This window comes from Zalophus californianus, chromosome 3 (assembly GCF_009762305.2).
Source record: "Zalophus californianus isolate mZalCal1 chromosome 3, mZalCal1.pri.v2, whole genome shotgun sequence".
Taxonomy (NCBI): domain Eukaryota; kingdom Metazoa; phylum Chordata; class Mammalia; order Carnivora; family Otariidae; genus Zalophus; species Zalophus californianus.
The window spans coordinates 114940965-114966032 of record NC_045597.1 but is presented as its reverse complement, the minus strand read 5'-3'; the positions used below and the strand labels follow the sequence as shown (position 1 = coordinate 114966032).

At 33.8% G+C, this 25068-nt stretch overlaps 1 protein-coding gene across 2 annotated transcripts in view; it reads right to left on the bottom strand.

Annotated features, from left to right (window-relative positions):
• EPC2 (enhancer of polycomb homolog 2) overlaps window positions 1–25068 on the bottom strand; it is a 121671-nt gene that overhangs the window by 6044 nt on the left and 90559 nt on the right. For both annotated transcript variants that reach the window (XM_027589979.2, XM_027589980.2), the window contains exons 4-10: window positions 23854–24060; window positions 17070–17218; window positions 15935–16067; window positions 13586–13777; window positions 10182–10271; window positions 8639–8784; window positions 8187–8530 (exon numbers count right to left, since the gene is read on the bottom strand). In XM_027589979.2, the coding sequence (XP_027445780.1) occupies window positions 8187–8530; window positions 8639–8784; window positions 10182–10271; window positions 13586–13777; window positions 15935–16067; window positions 17070–17218; window positions 23854–24060 (1261 nt within the window). The remainder of the gene's footprint in view (window positions 1–8186; window positions 8531–8638; window positions 8785–10181; window positions 10272–13585; window positions 13778–15934; window positions 16068–17069; window positions 17219–23853; window positions 24061–25068) is intronic.

The window sequence follows — 25068 nt, the reverse complement described above, 5'->3', positions numbered from 1 at the left end:
CAATGTAATCAATTATGCTCTGTTAATAGAAGTTAGTAGATTTCAAGTAAAAATAAGACATCGAAAACTTTTGTTTACAAGATTAGCTAAGAAAAAGTTATACTAAGAAACATTTTTCTTCACTTTCATTCACTAGTTTTCAAGTAGATCACTGATAAATTGAGTTGAGGACACAAAACTATTTCCAAAGAAGTTAGTACATTATCAAAATCAAGAAATATTAAGTCCCATCAGAATACATCTACTACTAATTTTGCTCTATTTTTCTTCATTGTTTCTTTGCTCTCTCCCAACTATTTCTTTCAATCAGCAAGTATTTACTACTACGATGATGCAGAGTGCTACCTTAAGAGTTAAGAGAATACAGGGCAAAATAAACTAAAAGGGTCTGCAGCCCACCCCCCCCCATAAAGTCCTGTGGTGTAGCTGGAAAGAAAAGATACATAAAAAGAAGTATCAACTAATCAACTAATATGAGTCAACCTTTTAAATTCAACTGAGCAATCAAATCAACAGGACCTAAAGGGGTTTGGCTAGAAGACAACACCCTCAACCTAGATTACTTAACTAGCCCCCCACCCCCAAGTTTTCCATTTGGTACAATTACAAATCAGAAATTTTTAAAAGTGTGATGGTAATACAGCCTATTTTCTATGAAAAGGGAGTTAGGCCCCAGAGATGGACAAAGCATTAGATATGCCTTCATTTCTGTTCTGCAACATTATCATTAAAATTCGTACTGGACTATGAAGGAAAAACAGTTCTTAGATAGCAATTTTATTTTTAGAAGAGTAAAAGACCTGGGGCTACGATAGTGCTCACTCTAAAATTTTAATATTACCTGTATTTTTGAAGTACACATTAGTTATCTTACTGAATTACCAACAAAATCAAATGTTTCTCTTTGTCTGCACATGTTAAATTCACTGCAAGTGTTCTATTTTTAAAATGAAAAAATATTTTTAATTCTAAATTTACAATCTTCAAAATCAAATGAAAATGTGAAGTATTCATGAATTTCCAGCTGTTTGAAAACCTTGGGAAAGAGATGAAAAATAGCTTATTAGATAAAAGACAGGAAGGAAAAATCTTAAGTTAAACCCAAATAAATCTGTTTAAAGTCTTACGTGTATAGTGTGCCAATTCAAATGAAATGGACTTGGAATCTGGTGTTAGCATTGTCTACTCCCTCAAATCCAGCATTATGTTCATCTACAGCTAAGTTTTTTTGTTGTGGTGAAAAGGTGGGAGGTTACAGTGATTGAGGAATAAACCAAATTAAGTGAATATACTTTTAATGGCTATTTCAAAACTAAGAGAGAAATGAGAACACCGAGAATCTTCTTCTCCAAAGTCTTTTAATTCAGAAAATCATGAGATAGAAATCTAATTCAGAATAACTATGTACCTAAATTAGTAGAAAGAACAAAAAGCACTTTTTAATGAAAAAAATTACTTTTGGTTGGTAGTCCATGACTAACAAAGTATTGCCAACTATAGGTGTTCTACTTGCTTTTTATGAACGGATGATCATTTACATATAAATTAAAAAGGAATGCTGATAAGACTGCCTCTTTTGCGGAAGAGAGGATATGTCTACTTATTGCCCTGTCCTGTTGAGACCATTAATTTGCTCAGGAACCCCATCCTTTTCCCCATAGAAAACTCATTAAAATCCCAACAAGACTCAATCCAAATTACTCAAATTGATGGTGTTTCCTAACCTTTTTAAACCTAGGCTAACTTTGATGCCAAAAATTTCATCCCTGATCCCATTACTGGCTGAGAATGACTGATATAAACTTAATTTAATTCTATAATATGGTAATGCTTTAAAAATGACATTTATTTTTTTCTCTTCCCCTCAACTCAAGCTTAGCATGTTATATTCATTCCTGACATCTAATTCTTTCTTTACTATAAAGTTTTGTGCTTGAAAAGAAGCTCATGCTCCTCATTCAGAATTTTCTAGAGCATTGTTTAGTATTATTTCAACTCTTTAGACAAAAAGAGCAATTAGTAATTGTGGCACAGAATTGGTACACATACAAAACACCCTTTCATTTTGTTAGGGTGAACGGAAAGTGGTAAGAATGTACTATTTTAATGGCACAGGCACAGTAGTGAATTTTCATTCTTAGGGTTGACTTAATGGTAGGTAGAGGTAAGTAACTTGGTAGGTAATCTGACTGAAAGCACCTTCTCTACTGATTATTCTTCCTTTCATAAATTACTCAAATACTTACACAAGAAATTTATTTTGTACACTGACTTGCAGTCATCAAAAGGCAAACGTTAAAACACATCAGGAAAAGGTTGCAGTTATAGTGTGAAGAAATCTGTTTAGAAATGAGAGAGAAGAGGGGGCCCAGCCTTGGGGTAGGGAGGGGATGTAGAGGCAAAAAGGGGAATTGGGAACATACAAAACAGAAACCAATCTGCTTCTCCTGCTTAGGGCCAAGCCAAGTTCTTTCCACTAGTTGCTCGTAAGTTGCTAGCATAAAACTGAAATTTATGCCGGTCATAAATCTACGCTCTCCCACCCCTGTAAGTCCTGTCAGTTTAAAAGTAACCACAAATCTGACTGTTTTGTGAAGGGAGCAATAATTCACTAATCTAGACAGATGGGAAGTGTCCTTTTACGGGAGTAAGAAGTCTTCCAAATCTCTGTGGTTAATACATGCTAAAATATAGGTATACATATTATAGAATTTTCCTCTTTATATATGCAAATACATCATTCTATACATTAGTGGTGTACTTGCATTTCTAAATATTTTGTGTATATAACCAATAGTCTGTTTTTCACTAAAGCCCCTAAACTTTCTGGCTATTTTTTTTTTTTTTTGTATCTGGCTCATTACCCATCTTAGATTTATCAGCTGCTTTACTCACCAGATGAATCCATGTATTTTTTGTTAGAATACTTGTCACCATCCTTGGAATGTTGATTCTGATTTCAAAAGTCCTAGGCATTCCTCATTTCAGCTCTCACCTTTCAGGTATGTGGTTCCTGTATGGTGGTCTGTTAGGCTGATCCCTTATTAGCTTTCCCTCTCATATTCTAACAGTGATCCATCAAAAATATACTCAAGGTATCTCCACTATATTTTACACTGGTTTAATAATTCTAAACCCCTAGATCACTGTTTCTTAAATTTGGGCCCACAGAAGTATTCTTGAGTATGGGGAAATCTTTGTATTTGCTAACTTTTGTTTTGTTGATAAACTAAGAAGAAAAATCTAATAGAAACACATTCTGGATCTTCTGGATAACCATCTCACAAGAGTATGAACATATGATTTTTTGTGCTTGTGTGTGCCTTTTAAAAATTATTTTTAAGGCAGTGTTTCTCTAAGTGGGCTAGTACAATCTGTATTCTTGGGAAGCTATGGAGTTATTTAAACACTAACCTAGACCAAGTTTTCATAGTTTAATGAAGAGCATCTAATATGGTAGTAAAGATGATCTAAAAGTCAAAATGAATATATATTATCCAGTATTTCTTCATCTACAGGGTAGGTCTTTGTTACAAAAGTCTTAATATATGCTTTATTGAAGCAATGCTGACTATATACATTTTTGTTTTAAAAGACAGATCTGGGGCTGATGGGGGTGGGGAAGACAGACAACCTATTTTAAACGTAGATCTTACAGAGGAGTCAGGTGAAAGTTCAGATAAACCATCGGAGCTACTGTGAGGCTAAATCTCAATCCTTGAAAGTTGACATTATTTGTCTAGGACTATACACATCCTATAATGTAACTCTCACAGTTAAAGGCAAACTAATGAATAGACTGCAAAACTGTGGGGGTACAAAGGGTGAAGATGGGAGGTGAAGTCAGGGATGAAGGGTGAGGAGATGAAGACTGAGGAACAAATGAGATGTGAAAATAAAGACCCATTTAGGGGGTGCCTGGCTGGCTCAGTTGGTAGAACATGTGATTCTTGATGTGGGGGTTATAGGTTTGAGCCCCACATTGGGTGTAGAGATTGCTTAAAAATAAAATCTTTAAAGACCCATTTAAACTTCTGATACCCAACCTAAACAGTTACGACTGAAATTTCAGTATTATTTCCTTTAGTAGTCAAACTAAAATATTTTGATTCCTGAAATTTGAATCTATTTCTCACAACTCTGGAAGAAACCCTAAGTCAAAAATGAATCCTTGTGAGTACCTTAGCTAGTTGTGAATAGGTAGTTTTACCTATTCAAAAACTTTCACACTTGCAAACATTTTATGGCAATTTAAGAAAGAATGGGAAAAGAAACTGAAAAAATTAAAAAATCAGGAATTTTTCTTGGAAAACTGTCCAAAATGCTGATGTTCTTACAAACTGGTAATGTTAAGATACTTGCACCTGGTCAAAAAGGCTGCTGGTTATCTATTCAATATACGAAGACAAATGAGGGGAAAAAAATGCTCATTGCAACTATGCATTAGTCAAAACCAAGGTTAAATGTAAATTAACCCAGCTCTTCAAGTCTGAACAAGCAAAGCTTCCTTCCTTCCTTCATATTAAAAGTAATCTCTACACCCAACGTGGGGCTTGAGCTCACAACCCTGAGATCAAGAGTCACATGCTCTACCAAAATGAGCCTGCCAGGTGCCCCAAGCAAAGCTACTTTTAGATGTGCAATACATTTTCTTAAGTTCTGGTTTTAAGAACAATAGCTCAAAAGAATAAATAAATCTGCAGTTTCAAATGACTAAAAACTTTATCTAGTTATATAAAGAATGTAATACTTGCCATGTGCTGTAAACTCCTTGAAAGGATCATTGTCTTGTGAAACTGCAACTCTTAAACACTTAACATAGAGCTTTGCATATGATAATTCCAAATAATTATGTGTGAAATTAGTTTTCCTTGGTTATTCACTTGCCACGTTCAGCACAATCCATCTTTCCTTTCTCTGCCCTGCTTCTATTCTTTGAGAAGACTTTACCAACTAACGAAACAGATCTTACTTAATAGTTAATAAGACATGTGTCTTTGCTTTAAAATGAAGTCTTCAGTTTTAGTTCTTCTAATACCTAGGACATACATTTCAATTTGTTTTAAGTCCTTTAAGTATGATATCAAAAGTAACAATTAGAATATATTTAGGACACAGGGATTATGAGTTGAAAAATATTAACTGGGTTATTAACAACATAAAAGAAAATTCTTTGCCATTAGCTCTCAAGTTCCAGTGTTTTTAAGAACTAAAAAACTTGTGATATAAATATTACTGTCGAGTGTATCAGATTTCTATTTCTGATTAAAACCCTTTATTTGTTCTGATTTCTCAGCTATGAAACAGAAAATTCAGTACTTATAATTTGTCTAGCTCAGTGATACACTTTGTAAGGTAAAAATACGGTTCTGTGTCAGTCTTGTTACTCTTAAAGACAAACACACTCTCATGACCAACTCCACAAAGAATAAGCAGAAGGCAACAGTACTAATAAAGGCATAAAGATTAAAAGAAATAAAACAGATGTGGGTTCAATTCTGTTGTCTATATCCATCAAACATAAAACTACCAACTTTCTAAAAACTCCTACATCCTCTTTAAGTTGATGAAGGAATTCCTATCAATATTTACTGAACTGTAATGGAATTCACTGAAATTATCTAACCAGAACTAAGAGGACTATGTAATGAATAGAACTGGTACAAATGGGTACTTAAAATTGTCACAGCTTTTCAACTGTTTACAAAAATGCTGTTAAAAGACTTGTTCCATTATGCATTTACATACCTGTGCCTAGTATTTTGAAACAAAACAAATGTATTTAAAAAAAAAACAAAACCAAAAACCTTGTGGCCTCAATGATTAGAGGATCACAGCTGAGAAGGAAAACGTCAAACAAAATCCTTTACTCTAGCAACAGAATTAAATATATATTTGAAAATTTCTATTTAAAAACTGATTCTAGGGGCGCCTGGGTAACTCAGTCAATTAAGCACCTGGATGGCTCAGTTGGTTAAGTGACCTTTGACTCAGGTCATGATCCCAGGGTCCTGGGATTGAGCCCCACACATCAGGCTCCTTGCTCAGCGGGAAGCCTGCTTCTCCCTCTGCCTGCCGCTCCCCCTGCTTGTGCTCTCTGTCAAATAAGTAAATAAAATCTTTAAAAAAACAAACAAAACACTGATTCTGATGTAGCTCAGTTGTTGCTTAAATCTTGAAATTTGTCAAAGAAAGAAGGAAATGGTACTATGTTGAGAATACTATATTATACAGACCAAAAAGACTATTTTTTTTAGGGGAAAGGTAAAAATTAAAAAACTTTACTGTCTATGATGTTAACAACACATATTTGTCACTTAAGTTACCTGAAAAGTGCATGTGTGCCTAAGATACTTTAAATGCTTATTTTATGCTGATGTATTATGTTAGTGTCATAAAATTCTAGAGCTAATTATTATAGAATTATTTAAGTTATAGTAAGTTATATTCTGGATCAATACAACTAGAGTAATGATGACATAATAACATACACAACCTATGCATATTTTCTGGAAGGGTCAAATCAAATCCTTTTGGAGTTTACTGGGAATGTACAATAGAAAGCTGGCCATGTTCAAGTTGAGATGAAATGTAAAATCATTTTTTTGGTATGGTACACATTGTTAGAGAAGAAATTCAATCTACTATCAAATCTAATTATAAATGCCTATACTGAGATGTTTTTAAAATCCTTTTGGCAAAAATTATTTTGAGTAATTTTTGTTACAGAAATTCCAATTCAGCTAAGTAATTTGCACACTGTCATGGGGTTGGCGGAAAAAAAAATATGACCTAATATTTGTCAACTTCCTACCTTTAGATTTCTAATAAGCTTGCCACCACAAATCATATTTGGTATTTATCTATTTCAGCTTCAAGAGCTCATTAAACTTCACAGATTCATGAACTTTATATAATGGGATATCATTTTCCTTATCTAAGTTTGCTCAGGAGAAAATTAGCCAACTAATTTGGAGGAATGACATGTCAACTTCTAATCATTCAAACAAATCCAATTTTCTACTATAATCTGTAAATAGATAAATGTCTAGGTCAAGTTTAAAAATAAGCAGTCCAGTAACAGAAAAAGACTGAACATGACTGAGACCAAATTTCAAACTAAAATGATCTGAAACCACTTTAAAGATGTTTAACATAATTTTGCATAGTAAAATGCACCATTCAGGAAATAATTTAGAAATACTTATGTTTTCTAGAAAGGAAGGATATCAACAGTGTAAGTCAAGTCATATCTAGTTTTGTCTCTGGATACCATGCACTGCTTGTATGTATCATAAGGATATTAAAAATTATACCTACTTGTATACATGTGATAAAGAGAAGACTATCCGCAGAGGAAAACAAATCAAAATTAGATTTTAGACTGTCTAGGTATTATACATTATTTACAATGTACATGTCATAAAAATATTACATTAATTTGGGCACAATGTTTCTTAAAGTGAAAAATGCTCTCCAATCTCAATCAGAGGTAAGCTACCAAACAAAATTACAACTATTCATGGGGAGCTTCTTAAAAAAATCATTTTTCAGAAAAAAAGCGTTCAGTGGTACTCTTGAAGAGCAATGCCTATATCTGAGCAAAGCTAATATACAAAAAAGGGAAACTCTGTTTAACAAGTGCACACTATGGCTATGAAGATCTGGTAGCAGCTTATAACCACTTTGCCCATAGGGAACTCCCTATGCATTCTGCCTACACATTCACCATACCAGGCACACATATTCAAAATATAAGTGAGGATCTTAGAGATATTAGGACATTATTTAAAATGTGAACCACAATAATGGGGTTTAGGCTGGAAAAAAACTGTAGTAGGTTAAGGTAAAAAATTCCTTTCTTCAGTGGGATTATGAAAATAAACTTTCAAGGGGCACCTGGGTGGCTCAGTTGGTTAAGCATCTGCCTTCGGCTCAGGTCATGATCCTCGGGTCCTGGGATCGAGCCCCACATCCGGCTCCCTGCTCAGTGGGGACCCTGCTTCTCCCTCTCCCTCCCGCTCTGCCTACTTGTGCTCTATCTCTCTATCAAATAAATAAATAAAATCTTTAAGAAAAATAAACTTTCAAAATTTACCCTGAGGACTTAGAACTTATTTAGTGGATAATGAAAATTAAGGAGGAAAAAAAGAGCATGATATACTTTTAACAAAGTGACAGCTTACCTGATATGCCATTCTTGCTGGTGTTCAATAAAGCTACAGATGCTGCAGAAACTCTTTTATTGTTCACAGTCTGCCCTGATTTTCTTGAGGTACATTCTTCACTATCACTGTCCTGTAAATTTAGTAGCCTTGGCTGGAAACACTGTAGTCGACATGATCTGATATTGCTTAATATTTCAGAAAGGGACAGTCTATTTTCACAATGTTTACTGGAAGCATTGGTCCGAATGAAATTAGAAGAAAAGTCTATAGTTTGGGAAGAGCTTGTAAAACCATTCAGCATTTCAGGGTCTATCTGTTTCAGGACTGGGTCATGTTCTGTGGATATTCGGTCCATTATGACCCTGAAAAAAACAATATAAAACCAAGTATTATCTGGAAGAACTTAACATTTTCTTTATATCGTCCCCTCTAGTTTATAAACAAAAACCAGGCCAAAACAAATTGTTTACCTTCCACCTCTGCCAATTCGCCTCCTTGCAAATCCTATACATCTTCTTGGGACTGTGAGTGTTGTAAGGCAATGCCTATACCTCAACTTATCCAAATCTGCCAATTCTGAATTTTCAAATGAGTGGTTAGCTTGGTCCAAACGAGGCTGCAAAGAAAGAAATAAAATTAAAACTCATGGAGTATATCTGAAATGAAGAGAAGTTACATCATGATAAAAATAAAGTACAGCATTAGCAGGGCAATTAAAATTTAGATATAAAACTGCAAAATTGGGGTTTAAATGACATTAACAAGATAAAACTTTATAAAACTGAATAAAAAGTTCACTCACCAAAATAACTGAAATTGAATTTAATATTTTAGGGTATAGCATATATTAGAAGAAATATATCTTTAAAGAAAAATATGGCTTTTAACATCTATGTAGAAAAGTAGAGATAGTAAAGTTAGTAATGTATAGGCTTCCTATTGATATAAACCAGAAGGAAAATTGTTTTTGAACCAAAAATTTTACTTTAAGCATGTATGTATGGGTCAGGCTGATACTTCTTTATTTCTCTGGGCCTTAACATTTCTCTACCTTTTTATAATTTTCTCTTTTTCTCATTAGCATAACTCGTAAATAAGTAACTTTCTATCTCTTCTATGCTAAACACACACACACAAACCCTGAAACGCTGGAAGTGTAGATGTTTACCATAATGCAGCAAGATAAATGGTCTCTGCAACTTATATCTGAAAGCTATCCTCATAATTCTATAGTTATACCTTATCTGAAACCCAAGCATTTGGGAGTGAGGGTCACTCCTGATATAATGCTGCACCAAAACTTGACTTAATAGCACAAAGCAATTTCTAAGTGTGTCAAAAAGTTTGAGTATTATTATTATATAACATATCGCCATAAAGAAAGTCTAAAAACGATTCTTTTATGTTTGATCCTTACTTGGTATGTATGCACAAGATGGACTTCCCTAAATTTTAGTAAACAGCAACAATCAAAATTTTGGGGCACCTGGGTGGCTCAGTTGGTTAAGCGGCCAACTCTTGATTTCGGCTTAGGTCATGATCTCAGGGTCATGGGATTGAGGCCCTTGTCAGGCTCCGCGCTGAGTGGGGAGTCTGCTTCAGGATTCTCTCTTCCTCTGACCCTCCCCCACTGCCTGTGTGTGCACACTCTCTCAAATAAATAAATCTTTAAAAAAAAAATTTCAATTAGAGATTCTGGGCTTACCTAACTCTAGCAGTGACAGTAATTTTCGTAACTCCTAAACGAAGCTACAGTTAAAGCCCAAAGTACCACTAAATTTCTAAAATTTAGAATTTTAAATTATCAATTTCCAAGTAAAGGATTCTGATATTTTTTAATAACCTCTGAAAGGACTCAGTACCTTTGAGCATCTTTTATTGGTATGTGTATAGGGGGTAGTAACTAAAAAAATGCCAATGGACTTCCCATTTTTAGATCAAGACTAAGCTACCTTGACAAGAAATATCTATTAATTCCAGTTTACAAAAAGACTACAAAAACCAAGTTCTTACAGCATAATACTGGCATCCTGCTCGCCTCCTGAAAGCACAGGGACCATCAGGATCATTTTCTTCTTCAGGTTCTGATACTGGGGATGGTACCTAGAAAAAAGAGTCACGAGACATTCCATTTAGGAGTTACCAAGAGCCAACAGATCAATCTTTGTAATGGTCTAAAATCAGAATCTGACGACATACAGTACATCACTCCTATATTCCATACAGTAAGCAGTAAATTCCCCCAAACAGTTAAAGACTAGCACAGATTTTCTACGGTTAAACATGATTATTTGGGATGGATTAGTTCTTGCAGGAGAGTCAACAAGGTATTGTCTAATTGCTTCTGAACATGTAAGTACCTAAGAATTAGTAGAGTTTTTAATATATCCCACTTACATTTTATAAATAATGTATGTGCCCATAAACACTTTTATTTTGACAATTATGCTTCATCTACAGATGTATTTTTATGCAATAACTTTCTTTCTCTGTAATAAAGCCAAAAACTAGGAAGTAAAAAAGGCGTATGAATAGTGCTCTCCCCAAAGTCATTATAGGTCATACATTTTTCTCAAAGGGAGTTCCTTATTTCCTTACTCATTTTTAAAAAATCACTTTTTAAAAGAAGTTTTTATTTTAATTCCAGTTAGTTAACATACAGTGTAATATTAGTTTCAGGTATACAGTCTAATAAAATCACTTTTTAAACTTAGCAGATCAGAAGCAGAAAATTAGAAGAGGAAAGAAGACTTGCAGACTGGCTGCAGAGAGAAGTGATAAGCCCACAACCTGACAGCAAAAGAAAAAATAAAGACTTTCAAAAAGCTGTTATCACATAATTAAAAAGTGCCCAGAACCATGTGATCTTAGATAAACATCCCTCTACAACATGAGTGGACCCCTGGGGCAACACTGATCCATTAGAGCAAACTTTATAAATGTCATAAAAAAATGGATTAAATGATATACAAATATACTCTGATACAGCAGAGAAATAATATGGTTTAGATAAATTTCTACCCATAATGGTTAAAATTAAAAAAAAAAAAGTTTTGGTACTTAAGTTTCAGTAGTCTCGTAATTTCACTTTGGAGTACATCTCTTTTTCTGACAACGCTGGCTCAACCATATTTACTTGCAAATTTTGAACCTCACAAATCCCTCTCTTCCTATTTTGAGAGGAAAAATGTGTTCTCCACATTATTTCCAAACTGTGGTAATTACCACTGAGCAGGGTCATCCAGGGGAGAAAGGCATTTGTTTGAGGTTCCAATATACCTCCACCAACCCTATGGGGGAGACACAGAAACAGTAAGCTGGGGCTGATTCTTCTTCTCGGGGAACCAAGCCCCAAACCTGAAATTTGAAAGGAAATCCCAAATGTGAATTTTATACTTTGGTTCCTTTGCAGATCATCTACCTCTTCTAAAATACACACAGGGAAGTGTTACAAAGTCTTAGAAATTCTTTGCATAAAGTATACCACCCCGCTCTGTCCCGACCACCATTTCCCAGGAGTGGATTCCAGGATTTAGTCTGAGACATAGGAAGAAGAGAGTTGATATTAGGAGAATCAGAAGCATGATCAAGAAAAGACAGGGTTTTTAATTCTGCTCTGCTGCAAGTCAGTTGGGTAAGTCTGAAGTTAAAATGTTTGTTCTCTTAAGGCTCCTACTCCTTTGTTCCTTGTTTACTGGACAAAGAAGAAACATATTATTTTAATGATCTTTTCAGCAAGAAAGTCCTGATTTTTTAAGAGCTACATCCTAAATAGCTGCCTCACTGAATGACATCCAACTATACAGGTAAATACTTATTTTTTAGCAACAAGGGGATATCATTATAAAAATTAATGAGGGTTTTTAAAGACCTAGTAAAAGGACTCAGAGGAACCTAAAAGTTTCAAAATACAATTCAAAATTTTGAAATTTTCACGTGGGTTTATGGGCTGGGGACTATATGAGTAAACACAAGAATTCAGAACAGAAACAAAGGTCCTTTAATGCATGAGGACTGTATGATTAAAGCATGTGAGTGTGCCCTACCATCAAGGTGATGGACTGATTTCAGCAAGAAAGGAAAAGTTTCTATACGTCATAATATCCCATGTGTCATTCTTAAAGGGCTGGGGGTGTAAAGCAAAACTTTGTTAAGCTATTCTGAGTATTACCAACATAAGACTATTATTGATATATAATAAACCATGTCATATTCTTACTTGCAGTTCTCCCTCAAATGCTGTTTCCTCTGCCTAGAGCTCCTTCCTACTCTTTCTATATGGAAAACTACTATTTGTTAGGACATTATTTCCTCATTCCTTCAAAATGGCCATGTCCCATGGCTCTTCAAAGCACTGAGTCTAACTGGATAATCCTTTCACAAAAACGTAATAATGAATGAAATAATTGAAATAATTCCAATGAATTATTTCATTAAGTGCTTTTCAAGAGTGTACTAAATTAAACATACCTTTGTGCATTTGTTACAACCCAGATAAATACTAAAATATTATCTATAAATTAGTGACAGAAGAGTAAAAAAAATACATAATCTAGTCAAAGGGGACACATTTTACGTTTTTATGTAAACTCTAGATTTTAAATAGTTACAACCATAAACTTGCTTCTAGACATATCTGTAATGTTGGTTTAGAAGCTTTTTTCTTTTAAAGCAATGAAGCAAAAATGTTACAATATAATAATACATACTTGTTATATAGCATTCTCTTTAGGTTGCCTATACCATATAGAAAGAAAAAAAAAGGGTATTGCTAGACGAGGTACTAAACTATAAATATATCTTTTAAAATTGATCCTTTAATATACAAAGGTCTTATTTTTAAAAATAGCACGTGTGAAAGTAAAATTAAGATTTTAAAATTGCAAACATTTTGCTATAAACTGTTGCAATATAAACCAAAGAACTGGCTTCGCAATTTACAACTTGAATCAGTTCTTCTAAATCTTTAAAATTAAATGGTTATCACCAAAGTAGCAAAATTTACATTAAAATTATAAAATAAATGCTGGTGGAATATAGTAAAAAAAAAAAAAAAAGGAATTATTATTGGGTCAATATTTACAATTATGTATTAACTACCTTAAAATATTGATAATCCATTTCTAATAGTCTACTTTAAATATAGAGGGAAAGAATAATAATGTTCATTTTTATAAAAGGGATAACTGAAAACACCTAAATGCTCCACAGAGAATAAATTCTACCCAACTGATAGAAAATAATGGAAAGTAAATACCATTTCAGTGGCCACATAAATAATGTGGAAAATGTATATATGCTATGTAACATTCGGTGAAGAGAGTAAGAATCAAAACTAAGAGGTCAATTATGTTTTAAAATATAGCAATATAAAAGACTAAAAGGAAATGTCTTCAAAATAGTTTTAAAATAAGCACCTGTGGAAATTCATCTTCATCTGAGCTGTGAAAGTCATATTGCTTAATATCACTCTTATTGATCACAGGCAATGTCTCAGGAGTGGGTTGCTGAGATGTTATCAAAGCCTCTGCTTTAGGCTTCTTTGGGTACTTCTTCTTTTGACGAACCACATCAGAAGCCTCTTCTTTCAAAGACAAATGATGAGGGTGCTGTTTACATGACGATTTTTCCCCCAAAAGGAAGAAATGAAAATCATTTTAGAAATCATGAAAAACCTTACTGCTCTTTGAAAAACATACATTTTTACCCAGGAGGTGATTTTATTTACTGTTTTTAATTATGCAAAAATTATGTGATCATAAATTGAAAGATGTTTTACTTTTTGCAAGTTATGATTAAAAATCATAATGGTAATTTGCTTTTATATTGTTATTTATACTTTAAGATGTTAGTGATTTTTAATAATTGCTCTATTATTATGCAATCCAGCATTTAGAAGTACTCAAATTCAATTTTATTTAAATCCACTGTATTAATAACTTTATTTTTAAAATAACCTGAATTAGATTATAAATTCATTAATTTGTTTCTACACTTACTTCCAATTTTTAAAAATTTCTACAGCTGGTAATTTTTTTGAGAAAAATAAGTTTATTAACTAGAAAAAAAACTTTTACTTTTTTAGAATGCGTAATTACTGCCTCAACTGAACAATAATCAAACTGTTCTCAAGTACCCCAGAACGCTGTGACAGCACTTAAGAGGCCACCTGGCAAGAGACTGACTAATGGGGTGGGTTTCCAGCCCCCCTTGCTCTCCACTCCTCAGTTGAGAAGCTCTGTTTTAACATAACAGTATTCCTTTTAATAAGTAGTGATTTACTGCCTAAAAAGTTTGAAAATGATTGTTCTAAGCACCAAAGTACAAGCAATATGAAAGTGAAAATATATTTAGGAAGTTCTATATTCTCCCATGTAGTCCACATTTTTGTTAAAACTACTGCAGCATCAAAAAAGGAACATACAATGAAAATGTTGCTTACATGGCAAATTATTTAGTGATATAGCTAGGTTTCATTCAATGGATATAGTTATGGCATCAAAAAGAAAACTCCTACTCTTAGAAACCATCTATATTTTAAGGTGGGATGTGTGGCCAAGTAAATAAACTATGTATAATGGGGTAGAGCAACAATGGATGCAACCATATCTCTAAAACTAGTAAATAGGGTGAATGTTTATTCTTACAGATGATCAAAAATAAGAATCAATATATAACAAAAGCTGATTCTATCAGTAATTTCAGGTTGAGATTTCATATTCTATGCCTACCAATCATATACCTGAAAAAAGCATTGGTTTTTATAAAATGGATTTTAAAAATAACTTAGAGAATTACATTTATTGCATTGGTAAATTTTTGGCTATAGAGGCAAGTGTGATTTAAAAAGAATCAGGTAGGTGGGCTAGATGCCTGTGATGAATAAGAAAGAACTTTGGTGTTTAAATTGACATCAGTTGAATAAAAGGAGGAGTCTTCCTGCTCCAAATTCTTCTTTGACCTTTAAGAGCGAACCCATGAAAAATAAGAATTGTGTACATTTTTAAAAGATGAATTTTCCACAAACACCCTATGTTGCTTTTTAAATCTTGCTACAGAGTAAAGCTCTACTATCTAAATAGTCAATACCTATTTCTTATTTAAAACTAAACTCCTTAAAGTTTTAATTTTTATTATTTCTCATTGAATACTTTAATTAATGTACCACATGAATACTAAATAAATACAATTCCTTTAAGTCTAAGAGACTAAAATAATCATGGAGTCTAGCTCTTTCTATTAGGAAGAAAATAGGATCTGGAACTTATAGGACTTCTTCAAATCACTCCAAGTAGATAGCAGTTGATAAATGCTGGTTCTGGAAGTAATGATGAAAATAAGAATAACTTTCAATAGTCCCAATGAAGAAAGCTTTAATCTTAAGATTTTGATGCCTGCCACTACAACACAGGATGTGCTAAGGCTAGTGATAACAAGTAAACTTTACCCATATTCTTTAGGGAAGCAGATGGCATAGTGAAAAGCACATGGTTTTTGGTTGTTAGACCTGGACCTAAACCTTGAATCAGCCCCTTATCAGCTATATGATCTAGAAGTCATACAGGGGTAAAATCTATGTCAAAGGGCTGCTGTAAGGAATAATGAGTTAATACGTATGTAAAAATTCCTAGCAAAGTGCTTGGCAAATAGTAAAAACAACACGTTAATTACGTTTTTCCTTAACCAAACTATACTAAGATAACTGATGAAACTAGTAATTGTCTGATCAATATTACCGTATGTGTTTCTCCCCAGAGGATATTCACCTTAGTTTTACATTCTTGGACTTTGTGATGATTTCCATTATGAAGAGTTGCTGGAGTGGCATATAACTCTTTTTCTGATCTATTGATTTTCACTTCATTAAGGATTTCACCACCATAGTCTCCCAAATGATATCTTGGAAAAGTAATAAAATATAAGAAAATGTTTTATAGTTTAAAAAGTAAAAACGATATTGCAATGAACTGGAACATAACTAATCGAACAGAATCAACAATTAATCAGATTATTCTTTAAAAATTTACAGGAATAAAGAAGTTCATATTTGGGATTTAGTGAAAACACACCAAAAAAAAAAAAAAAAAAAAAACCCAAATCTCTAAGGGACACAGAAGACAAATTTCTCATATATTTAATATTTTCAAACACTGGGAAACGATGTTTAGAATGCTTACCTTAGGAATCACATAAAATTCTGTTAGGCTTAGTATAGTTTATTTAATTATACAGGAAAATGACTATTATATTAGAGAACACATTTTTAAAAAAAAATATTTATCCATTCTAGAAACAGAGTGCATGCAGAAGGGGGCGCACAGAGGGACAGAGAGAGAGAGAATCTCCAGCAGACTTCCCACTGAGCATGGAGTCCTCTGTTGAGGGGGGCCTGACCCCAGGACCCTGAGATTATGACCTGAGCTGAAATTAAGAGCTGGACGCTTAACTGCCTAAGCCACCCAGGTGCCCCACAGACAACACATTGTTAAAATGTGCTGAACAAAAAAATGCTTTCTACCTAGTCAGAAAATAAAATCATTTAAATATTCATTTCCCTCAAATTTTAATGGAAACTTAAAAATAAAAAGAACAGTCAAAATGATCCCCAGGTTCTTTTCTAAATAAAATCCAATGATTCTGAAAAAAAAAATTAAGTGTATTAGAGGATCTATACATATTACACACAAAAATATTCCCCAAATTTGCATCCAAACTGATAATTTACTTTAAAAAAAAAAATAGTAACACAAGAATTCTTCAAAAAAATGCAGATTTTGTTTGAGAATCTATTTCAGTTGTTTTAAAGCTAGGCAAAAAAACAAAACAAAACATACCATTTGGTTATATTTTGCCCATCATTTGCCTAAAGCTGTGATTAGTATATAACAGTAGCAATGTTACCTTTTTTCCACAACTTCTAAGGTTAAGTGCAATAATTCTCGTTTTGTTTTCTCTCTTCTCTTAATCATTTCCAAAATTGTTATGGCTCTACTAAACTCTCGTCTCAATTTCAACATCTTTTCATAAGAGGCTTCATCATTCTTACGATTCTATTGAAAATAATTTTAGAATAAACAATTAATCTAATTATCCACATTTCCATTTTCATTCAACAAAATCTTTTGAGAGACAAATATGTTCCATAAAAGCAAAATGTTAAATGTAGAAAATCATCTTAAACAGTAACTACATAAGAGAACCTATGTATTTAACTCTGAAAATAGAAGTGAAAGGAAATAGCTCTCAAATAAAAAAAAAAGTGTTGCCCATTATTGAAAAGATGGAGTAACAGAAGGGATCATTCCAATGTAAACAAAATTTTAAAAGTCTGCCTGAAACAAAACCTAGTGTACCAGAAAATGTAGTCCATTCAAATTGTTGCAAGGTATTTTCCAGTGACAGAGAGAAACAGTTCTGTCAAATCAAGGTTACCTAAAAATAGCCAAAATGGGTCTCTATCCATGCATCCAGCTCTGTAACTGTGGGCTGGAAGGGTCAATACACCACAATGTAAACACGTACAATGACAAGCACAACTTCACTTCAGAAATTCAAGATGTAACACTGAAAGTAGGATATAAAGCATCTCAAGGAATGGAATTATTATGTTTCAAGGTAATTAGCACCTCACTGCAGGGTAGAAAACTCTGAATTTCAGAGTATTGTTAAGAAGTTCCTACTCTGAAGCGTAAGATTTAATTAGAACTCAGAGTGAAAGTCCTGCTTAGTAACTAGACAAGCTCAGTTGTAATTAGCAGCATCTATTTGCATATGAAAGTTACTGTTAATATATTTTGTTTAATCAAATAACCACAGAATATTTATATTAGGCATGGAACTATTTGTTTAAAAACAGACCATTACCACCTCTCATTCTATGTATCCAGACAGACTGCACTTATGCAATCTTTGCATCCTTGAGTTAATAACGCAATATGACATTATGACCCAGCACTTGCACTACTAGAGTATTTACCCAAAGGATACAAAAATAGTGATTTGAAGGGGCACATATACCTCAATGTTATAAACAGCACTATCCACGATAGCCAAAATATGGAAAAAGCCCAAATGTCCATAGACTGATGAATGGATAAAGAAGATGATGTGTGTGTGTGTGTGTGTGTGTGTGTGTGTGTGTGTGTGTACATATACTTTATAAAATGAAGTATTACTCAGCCATAAAAAAGAATTAAATCTTGCCATTTGCAATGACATGGATGGAACTAGAGTGTATTATGCTAAGGGAAATAAGTCAGTCAGAGAAAGGCAAATACCCTATGATTTCACTCATCTGTTGAAGAAACAAAACAGATGAACATAGGGGAAGGGAAAATCAAATAACAGAGAGTGAGTCAAACCATAAGAGACTCTTAACTATAGAGAACAAACTGAGGGTTGCTGGAGGGGAGGTGGGTGGGGAAATGGGGTAAATGGGTAATGGGCATTAAGGAGGACGCTTGTTGTGATGAGCCCTGGGTGTTACATGTAAGTGATGACTCACTAAATTCTACTCCTGAAACTAGTAATACACTATATGTTAACTAACTAGAATTTAAATAAAACCTTAAAAGAAAAAAAACACAATATATTAAAGAGATAACTACTAAGGACACAAACTCTGCAGGAATAAAAGCTGTTGTCACCTCATCAAGCAAGGATCACAAATATTTGGTGTGCTTGCTGATAGCAAAACAGATATGGAATATACTCTAGAAGAAAGAATTTATAAATACCCACTTTGACCATTTGAACAGTTTAAGAAATAAGGATTTATGAGCATATCCTAATTGATTTGATGTGAAAAATTACTTGTAAATATTAACCAAATCTTTTGTATTGTCCCTCTCTTTTATTGTCAAAATAAAGAATGCAATATCACATCAGAAGGAACCTGAAGCCAGGCTTCATACTGGAGGACTATAAAGAAGAAAATAAAACTTGAGAAAGATTCAGTTTTACTCTCTTTTATGTGTAGTTTCTTGTATTTGAAAATTAATCATCACCTATAAAACATAACCTAAACTAAGTCCTATTAAGGTACTGCATATTTATGTTTTAAAATGCTATGTTAATAAGTCTTTTACCTTATCAAAAGGAAATTAATCTTCTCCCCCCTTCCAGTACTACGTGACAAAAGGCAAAATCTAAAGTATGGTTTTGAGCAAAAATTTTTGGCAAGCAGGCAGCAGTAATACCTTCTAACTGAAAAAAAATTAACATTACCAAGAGCAAATATTAAAGTGTCCCCCTGTAGAGAGTACTCCACAGGTCCCCTACCCTCAAAAGGCTGGAAGTCTAATGAGAATGAGACATACAAAGATGAGTAATAATACAAGGCTACATGCCAGCTGAACAATATTTAAAAGTGCACCAGAACCTTTTAAGATTACCCCCCTCTTCACTAAGTGTTCCTTGTGGCCTGTATGCTTCTGCCCTGTCTTAACCAGTTGCTTCTTGCTCTCTTTAGGCCCAAATAACTACCTTTTCTAACTTTTCCTTTCTCTTGTCCTGTCTTTTCTCTTTTTTTTACCTTTTATTTTGAAGTAATTTCAGATTTACAGTTACAAAAACAGTATAAAGAATTCCTATATATCTTCATCTAGATTGCCCAAATGTTATTATTTTACATTTACTTTATCTCTATGTATATACGTGTATTATTTAATCTATACTACCATGGACTAAATGTTTGTGTCCCCTGAAAATTCATGTTGAAACTCCAAGCTCTCAATGTGATGTTATTTAGAGGAAGGGCCTTTGGGAGGTGATTAGGTCATGAGGGTGGAGTACTCACAAATAGATTTGTACTCTTATAAAAGAGATCCCAGAGAGCTTTCTTGCCCCTTCCACCATGTGAAGACACAGCAAGGTGACTTATGAACCAAGAAGTAAGCCCTCACCAGACACTGAATCTGCTGGTACCTGTATATCAGACCTCCTAGCCTCTAGACCTGTGACAAAGAAATCTTTGTTGTTTAAACCACTCAGTCTCTGGTATTTTTGTTAAAATAGCCTAAATGGACTAAGACATATACATGAATGTATATAAAAACATACACAAATACGTAAAATTAGCAGTCGTATTTAAAAAAAAAAAATGAGACCAGTTGAATATATACTGCCCCTTCATCCCTAAGCACTTTAATACAGACTTTCTAGAAACAGTGATACTCTTATATAACCAGTACTAGTATGGAAATCAGGAAATTAACATTGACTTTATTCATATTTCACTAATTGTCCCAGCAATGTCCTCTATGGCAACAAATATAACTGTTCAATATATTTTTATATATTTATGTAATTGTTGCCATAAAGGACATTAGTGGGACAATTCTTATTATTAAATTCACTCATAACGGCAAATTTTTTCCTGGTCTAGGATCTGATTCAGGATTACAACTGTTTTAGTTGTCATGTCTCTTTCATTTCCTATGATTTGGAATAGTTCCTTTGTCTTTCTACAGTGATCACGATCTTGACATTTTTTAAAAAGATTATTTATATGAGGGGGAGGAGTCTTAAGCAGACCCCACACTGAGCGCGGAGCCTGACGCAGGACTCCATCCCACGACCCTGAGATCACGACCTGAGCTGAAACCAAGAGTCAGCTGCTTAACTGACTGCGCTATCCAGGCACCGCCCCATGATCTTGACATTTTTAAAGAACAGAGGCCAATCATTTTTGTAGGATGTTCCTCAGTTTGGGTTTCTTTGATGTTTTTCCACAATTAAATTCAGGTTATATATTCTTAATAGGATTATCACAGAAATGATTTTGTATCCCTCTCTTGTATCAGGAATTAAATGATACTACCTTGTTTCTCATCAAATTTCCTCCCAATAGTTTATTATTATTATTACTATCATGGTGGTTTTCAAACTTCCTCATTCCAGTGACACCTGGAAGTTAAAATTCTTCTGTAACAAAAAGTGTTCTCTTTTATCAATTAATCTACCAAGCATCCATTCATCCATCTATCCATCCATTCATTTATATTACTATGGACTCATGGGTTACTTATATACTCTATGGGTTATTCATTACTCTATTTATTTTGACACTTCAAATTTTCCCACATCTGGTTAGTAGAGCCCCCCTTCAAGCTGGCCCTTCAGGCCTTCTGACATTGGTCCAACATTCTTTAATCTTCAATCAACAGTCTTACTTCCTGGCACAGCAGAATGTTCCAAGCTTATCTTTATACTTTCCTAGCCCTAGACCTGGAAACACCATTTTACTAAGAAGCCCTGGTTCCTTTTAATGGAAATTGGTATTTAAAAATCAGGCTCTACATGCTAGGCATGGTCACTGCTCTTGAGCATCATTGCTTCTAGACCCTCTCAGCAAACAGAAGAAATACACCTGTAATATATACATATACATATACACGCACAGATCTATATCTATTTCTGACTCTCTATAAAAACAGTGAGTTCATACTGAAACTTTTTCCATGCTTTTAAGATGGCCCTATCCCTGCTTTCAAATCCACTCACTTCCTTCCTCACAACGGTCTCTGCTCTGGACCAACTCTTTTCTCCCTATTCCCAGTTACATATTATAGTTCTGACCTACTGCCAAATCTCTAGGAAGTGGTTCTCAAACTGCTGCACTTTATATATTTTTATTTTTTACTTTCTCAAATTGCTGCACTTCAGAATTAACTATAGATTTTTTTATAACCAAGGATAATTCATAGGAGATTGTTTTATGGAGCCAGACTGAGAACAACTACTGAGTTTCCTCTCCTGTCTATCTCGTTTATTCTGGGCCACACAGAGGGAGGAGAGAAAGCACAGATGTCAACAATTGTATCTATGGGGTTAAACATATTAAACACACATGCTGATTCAAGACTTCCCAATCAGTGATTTCAGACATGCTGGTGCCTTAAGATGGTCTCATTTAAGAATGTCCTTAAGTACTTAACCACTTGCAAATTAAATATTAGTGAATTAAAATTAAATTCTAGACTGCCAAGCAAGTATTTCAGAAGTCCTTTATTTTAGCACCTTTGTATCTAGCTACACACGTGTTTTCAATTTTGTGGAAACAGAAAAGGAAGTAGAGAACCTTTGTTAGCTGTATTCATTTTTGTATATCCCAATGCTTGCCCAACTCTGGAACACCTAGGGGTATTTACTGTTAACTGCTTTCCCAACTTTCCTATTTTGAAACACAAACATTTCTAAGCAGTATTAGTGTGCATGAAGGGGTCTCTGGTCCCACAACTGAAAACAGAGAGGCATAAAAAGACTACCAGAAAAGAAAATGTACCACTCTGCAGAGGAAGGTGAAAGTAACAGGTAAGAGAAAGTGTAGAAATTGGTGTGTCAGGAAAAAGTGGTACTAGTTATCGCACAATGGTGAAGCACGTAAACACAGGAACCCATTCTAGCAATTCTCAATATACACTGGATAGAAAAGAGTGATTTAACCTATTTAAGAATTAAACCAATTTAAATATTTAGAATATTCTTTTACACGTCCATAAATACTGCTAATTTTAAGTACTTCTTACCCTCTCACTAAAAGAAGTCCAATGGTATTCTTCCTTCAAAAGACATTGCTAGAAGTCTATGTTTTGCAATATATCTGAATCAATTGCCTATATTTATAAACTTACCTCATTTTAGTCTTTTCTAAAAGCAAGACGTTAAATCTTCATAAAGTATCTTAGATTTCCTTAGCCAAATTGAAAACTTAGCCCGGGTGAGGGAATGTCATCTACACTTGGGAAATCCAAGAAAGACTTACAGAAAATGGTTGTTAACCAGCAGGAGAATTTCTCCTAAAATATACCGTTCCTGGCAGCTGTTATGCTTCACAGCTGTTATACTAACAACTGACAAGAACAAGCTTTTAATGTTAGGAGAAACAGGAATCCACAGAAAATGCTTTGCCTCCAAATCGTAATTCCTCATGGCTTTTACATTTACATGTTCTAATTTTTTACATGTTAGAGAATGTGTTACTATGTATGGTGTTTACTGTTAAATATGAGAAACGGAAGACAGGGAATACCCCCTCCGAAGTAATACCTTCCTGTATACCATATCATTCCACATGAGACCCTTTTTCTCTTACTTAAAATTCCAGCTCACACTGCTTCAGAAAGGCAGATGGGGATAAGTTCATCAATTTGAAATTTGACACAATGGACAACTCAGAAAAGAAGAAAAACATTCCACTGTTACTTTTGACTACTGGCAGAACAGGCTTGAAAATGAACTTTTCCCTACTTCCCATGACCCCATAATAGCTGGAAGCAGTAAAGTCCATTTTTATTTGCAAGAATTGGAATGTGGTTTCCAAAGGAGCTATAAGCTCTTAAGCTTCCTAAACAAGAGGGTATGTATACAGCGTATATATAATTTACTGAATAACTCAAATTTCTGAGGTACATAAAGATACATAATTCCTTTTACTACTCCAATTGCAAGTCTGAAACAGTATAAGCAGTAGACTTATAAAGGGCATGGGTATTAGATATTATACCAATAGAAGCTGACCAATGGAAGCTACTGAAGAGCAGGATTTCTAACATTAGGTTTAACAATGTTATTAGCTCCCCTGTTATGTTCAAGGTATTCAAAATTACTGGAACTTATTAGCAGAAAAAAAATTGGTCTTAAGTACTATTAAGGAACACTCAATTAAATCTAATTTGCACATTACCTTTCGAGTTTGCATTTTCTCTGTTCTCCTCCGAAATGCAACATAAGGGTCATTGTTGGTAGAGCCGTCTCTTTTCTCTTGTTTTATCTGAGGAATGAGGGACGGCCCCCTGCAGTTTTTACGTTTTCTTACCCAGTAGTCATACACAGCTTTAATAAGGTAATCATCTTCGTTTAGCAGCAGTTTTGCTTCCTGAAGTGTTACAAGCTAAATGAAAAATACAAATTGTCATCAACTATAAGGTTTGAAAAAGAGAAATCAAAGTGAAGCTCTATATACCTATAGAAAAAATGTGATCAGTCTAACAATTATGATCAGACATCATGATGGCAGAAAACACAATTCAATTTTGAAATTTTACAAAGAATTTATTGATAAGGAGATTTATCTAAAAATTTATATTTTGCTCTGAGAGGTAGTAAGTACCACAACTTAAAATATTTAAGAAGCCTAAATGAACAACAGTTGGAAAGACTGCAACACATTTATGCCTCAGTTAAGTCTTGGACTAGAATATATATCTAGGGTCCATCAAAATTCTGATATTCTGTGATTCTACACATTTGAAGATCTACTAGTTTTCAACAGTCTAACAGATTTTCTGTGCTTTTGTTTCTCAACAAAAACTAGAAGATACAGGTTTTTTTTTCTATCTCCCTGTAAAATGAAAGATGAATATTCTCTATTATATTGCAAATAATATAAAAAGTTCCTTTTAAGATTGTAAAAGAACAAACTTAGCATGTTTCCTGAAGTTTCAACACTATACAATTTTGAATTTCTTGTACTAATTACATATAAAGGCAATTCCTCTGTCCAAACTGGTTAAGTACTAGAGAATCCTTGTTCTCAACACCCATTCTGCTAATGACATAGTTATGTCTGGAACAGTGATCCTAGGATGGTTCCTCTAGGAACTCTCACACTGATATTTCAGGGATCTACTTCTTTATCAATGCAGTCAATGTAATGTTGACATATCTCCAACTAAGGTTTGTAAAAATTTGCTTGGTCACATGTTTCCTTACTGCTTGTGAAGATCAAATAGACCGATCAGGTTTAGGAGGATGGATTATGGGTTAACCATATCCATTTACAGTGAACTCTAGAAAAAGATAATGGAGTTTTAAGGCTGGAAAACCTCAATGAAGTACATCTCAATCTTTTTACTTTTATCATTTTGGAGATGAAGATTCATTTTCAAAACAAGTTGAG